This window comes from Equus przewalskii, chromosome 19, assembly GCF_037783145.1.
Source record: "Equus przewalskii isolate Varuska chromosome 19, EquPr2, whole genome shotgun sequence".
NCBI lineage: Eukaryota > Metazoa > Chordata > Mammalia > Perissodactyla > Equidae > Equus > Equus przewalskii.
In genome coordinates, this window is record NC_091849.1 from 29,196,162 (window position 1) to 29,200,566 (window position 4,405).

Sequence of the window (4,405 nt, forward strand, 5' to 3'; positions counted from 1 at the left end):
GTCACAGTCCCTAACCAACATGTAACCTTAATATTTAATTGTCTAATGATCTAAAAATACTTACAACCTCTGAGGTTGGGACTATGTAAGCCCACAATGCTCTGCCTCAAAATATTGTTGTCTAGGTGGGAAAATCCTAGGCTGAAAGACTATGATTCCCGTCAGAGAGAGCTTTTCGTGTATTATTTTGTTGTTGTTTTTAAGTGATGCTGAATCAAACCTCAGTCACTGAATTTCTCCTCTTGGGAGTAACAGACATCCAAGTACTGCAGACTTTTCTCTTCGTGGTTTTCCTCACAATTTATTTTGTCAGTGTGACTGGGAATGGAATCATCCTAGTGGTTGTCATCTCTGATGCAAAACTCCATTCACCTATGTATTTCTTCCTGGGAAATCTGTCATGTCTAGATATCTGCTATTCCACAGTTACACTGCCAAAGATGCTGGAGAACTTCCTCTCTACACACAAAGCTATTTCTTTCTTGGGGTGTATCAGCCAGCTCCACTTCTTCCACTTTCTGGGTAGCACCGAGGCCATGTTGTTGGGTGTGATGGCCTTTGACCGCTTTGTGGCTATCTGTAAACCACTTCATTACCCTCTAATCATGAATCATCAGCTCTGTACCCAGATGGCTATCATTATCTGGATCATTGGTTTTTTCCATGCCCTGCTGCACTCCATAATGACCTCTCGCTTGAACTTCTGTGGTTCCAACCATATCCATCACTTCTTCCGTGATGTTAAGCCATTGCTGGAGTTGGTATGTGGGAACGTTGAACTCAACCAGTGGCTGCTCAATACTGTCACAGGGACGATTGGCATGGGCCCATTCTTAATAACACTTATCTCTTATTTCTACATTATCCTCTATCTTTTCTTCAAGACCCATTCTTGCAGCTTGCTTCATAAAGCACTGTCCACTTGTGCCTCTCACTTCATGGTAGTTATTCTTTTCTATGCTCCTGTTGTCTTTATTTACATTCGTCCTGCTTCAGGCAGCTCCATGGACCAGGACAGGGTCATTGCCATCATGTACAGTGTGGTCACTCCTGTACTAAATCCACTGATCTATACTTTGAGGAACAAGGAAGTAAAGGGAGCCTTGAGTAGAGTGATCAGGAGGCTCTGACTTGAAGAAATCTAGAGAACTCTTCTGAGGGATAAATAAACAGGCAATGAGAAAATTGAGATCTGAAATTGTACTGCTTCTCAAATTATATACAATATGTATAAAAGAGGGACTGAATAAAGGGAAAATAAATGGGAAAGTCCAGTCCAGTTGTGTCTATCAATGTATTCCTAGGTAATATATGGAAAACTTGAAGAAATGGGACATTAGCCATGGAATCCTAATGTGAAATTTGTTTTTGAAATATCAGTTGATACAACTGATTCATTACGTATTCTTGTGTGTTCTTAAATGAAATCGCTTGTAGAAATATGTCTATGCTATCCATGTATTTGGGTAATTGGATGATACTGAGGCCTGTTTGTCTGTTTAGTCCCTCCATGTTAACATATTAATTTGAGCAGTTAAATTATTATACTACTATAAATTAAAGATTTTAATTTAGAGCTATGATTATTCAATTGGAAAAGTAAATGTTTACTCATATATGAGTTAAAGGAAGTGATTCAGCAATAGGTCATGATTCTTTTTCTCCATGCAGGGAGGCAAGTAAATAGTTAAACCAAATAATATTGTAATCAGTAATTAACAGAGATAAAATAAAGAACGGTTTATATAAGAAGTTTTGGAACCTCTATCTCCATAGATGTTCAATAAGTCAACTGGACAAACTGTCAAAGATTGCCATAAATTGTTAAAAGAAGAGGCTGGTTGAAAAAAAATCTCAGGAATCACTTTCTAGCTCCTTAGTTTGTCATTTTCCCCTCAGTCTTTGATCATGGAAAATGATCAGTTTGAAAATGCTTCCTATTCTTTTGTTTTATTTTCCTACTGCTACACTTATTTTCACAGAATGTAATGTGGTGTAATATGGAATACAAATGAAAAGTAAAGAATGCATCAAAGTTTTGTGTTGTTTTCCTTACTAGTCACCAAACTCATACTGTGAAATCATAATTTCTGAGGCATTTTTGCAGCAAATACAAAAGAAATACTATGACCTTACATACTGTTTCTTTTTTTTTTGCAGTCATTTATTTATTTGTTTATATTCCCTTCCTCATATCTACATATATATTTGTTGCAGAAACATTGGTTTAAAACATTATTTCAGGTGTACATCATTGTATTTCAATTTCTATGTAGATTACATCATGTTCATAGCCAAAGACTAAGAACAATCCATCACCATAAACATGTGCTTAATCACAACTTTCACTCTCCTCCCCTCTCCTGTCCCCTCTGGTAACCACCAATCCAATCTCTGTCTTTATGTGATTGTTGTTGTTGATTTTACCTTCCATTTATGAGTGAGATCATACAGTATTTAACTTTCTCCCTCAGATTTATTATGCTTAGCATAATACTGTCAAATTCCATCCATATTGTCAAAAATGGCCAGATTTCATCATATTTTATGACTGAGTAGTATTCCATTGTGTATATATACCACAACTTCTTTAGTCATTCCTCCCTTAATAGGCACCTAGGTTGCTTCCAAGTCTTGGCAATTGTAAATAATGCTGCAATGAACATGCAGGTGCATGTATCTTTACACATTCTTGTTTTCATGTTCTTTGGATAAATACCCAGTAGCGAAATATTTGGATCATGTGGTAGATCTAGTCTTAATTTTTTGAGGAATCTCCATACTGTTTTCCATAGTGGCTGCATCAGTTTGCACTCCCACCAGCAGTGTATGACAGTTCCCTTTTCTTCACAACCTCTCCAACACTTGTTATTTCCTGTCTCGTTAGTTATAGCTATTTTGATGGGATTGAGGGGATATCTCATTGTAGATTTGATTTGGATTTCCCTGATAGTTAGTCATGTTGAACATCTTTTCATATGCCTGTTGGTCACCTGTATATCATCTTTGGAGAAATGTCTGTTCAGATCTCTTGCCCAATTTTTAATTGAGTTTTTAGTTTTTCTGTTGTTGAAATGTATGAGTTCTTTATATATTTTGGATAAAAACCCCTTATCAGATACATGGTTTACAAATATCTTTTCCTAATTGTTAGGGTTTTTTGTTGATGATTTCCTTTGCTATGGAAAGATTTTTAGTTTGATGTAGACCCATTTGTTTATTTTTTCTTTAGTTTCCCTTGCCCAGTCAGGCATGGTACTTAAAAATATGCTGTAGGGACCAATGTTGAAGAGTGTACTGCCTATGTTTTCTTCTGGGAGTTTCATGGTTTCAGGTCTTACATTCAAGTCTTTAATCCATTTTGAGTTAATTTTTGTGCATGGTGTAAGGGAATGGTCTACTTAAATTCTTTTGCAAGTGGCTGTCCTGTTTTCCCAACACCATTTATTGAAGAGATTTCCTTTCTCCCTTGTATGTTCTTGGCTCCCTTGTCAAAACTTAGCTGTCCATAGATGTATGTCTCAATTCTGTTCCATTGATTTGTGTGTCTGTTTTTGTGATAGTACTATGCTGTTTTGGTTACTATAGCTGTGTAGTATATTTTGAAATCAGGGAGTATGATACCTGCAGCTTTGTTCTTTTTTCTTAGGATTCCTTTGGCAATTTTGGGTCTTTAGTTGTTCCATATAAATTTAAGGATTCTTTGTTCTATTTCTGTGAATACTGTTGTTGCAACTTTGATAGGGATTGCATTGAATCTATAGATTGCTTTAGGAAGTATAGACGTTTTAACAATGTTAATTCTTCCAATCCAAGAGCATGAAATATCGTTCCACTTCTTCGTGTCTTTCAACTTCTTTCAACAACGTTTTGTAGTTTTCAGTGTACAGATATTTCTCCTCTTTGATTAAGTTTATACCTACGTATTTTATTCTTCTTGCTGCAATTGTAAATGGGATTGTATTCTTAACTCTTTCTGCTACCTCGTTGTTAGTGTATAATAATTCAAGTGATTTTTGGATGTTGATTTTGTGTCCTGCAACTTGACCATATTCATTGATTACTCCTAAAAGTTTTTTGGTGGATTCTTTAGGGTTTTCTATATATAAAATCATGTCTTCTGCCAATAGTGACAGTTTCACTTTGTTCTTTCCTTTCTGAATCTCTTTCATTTCTTTTTCTTGCCTGATTGCTTTGGCTAGGACTTCCAATACTATGTTAAATAAGAGTAGTGAACGTAGGCATCTTTGCCTGCTTCCTGCTCTTACAGGGATAGCTTTCAATTTGTCTCCATTGAGAATTATATGAGCTGTGGCTTTATCACATATAGCCTTTACTATGTTGAGGTACTTTCCTTCTATACCCATTTTATTTGGAGTTTTTATCATTAAATGTATCCTGGATC

At 35.8% G+C, this 4,405-nt stretch overlaps 1 protein-coding gene across 1 annotated transcript; it reads left to right on the top strand.

Annotated features, from left to right (window-relative positions):
• The first annotated feature begins 206 nt into the window (after positions 1 to 206).
• On the top strand, positions 207 to 1,130 carry LOC103542819 (olfactory receptor 12D1-like). The gene has a single exon (XM_008509751.1). It carries the CDS (start codon positions 207 to 209, stop codon positions 1,128 to 1,130), a length of 924 nt encoding a protein of 307 aa, XP_008507973.1.
• The last annotated feature ends 3,275 nt before the right edge of the window (positions 1,131 to 4,405 follow it).

Bases quoted from the DNA above. Each gene is read 5' to 3' on its own strand.
- LOC103542819 (XM_008509751.1), top strand. From the start codon at position 207: ATGCTGAATCAAACCTCAGTCACTGAATTTCTCCTCTTGGGAGTAACA.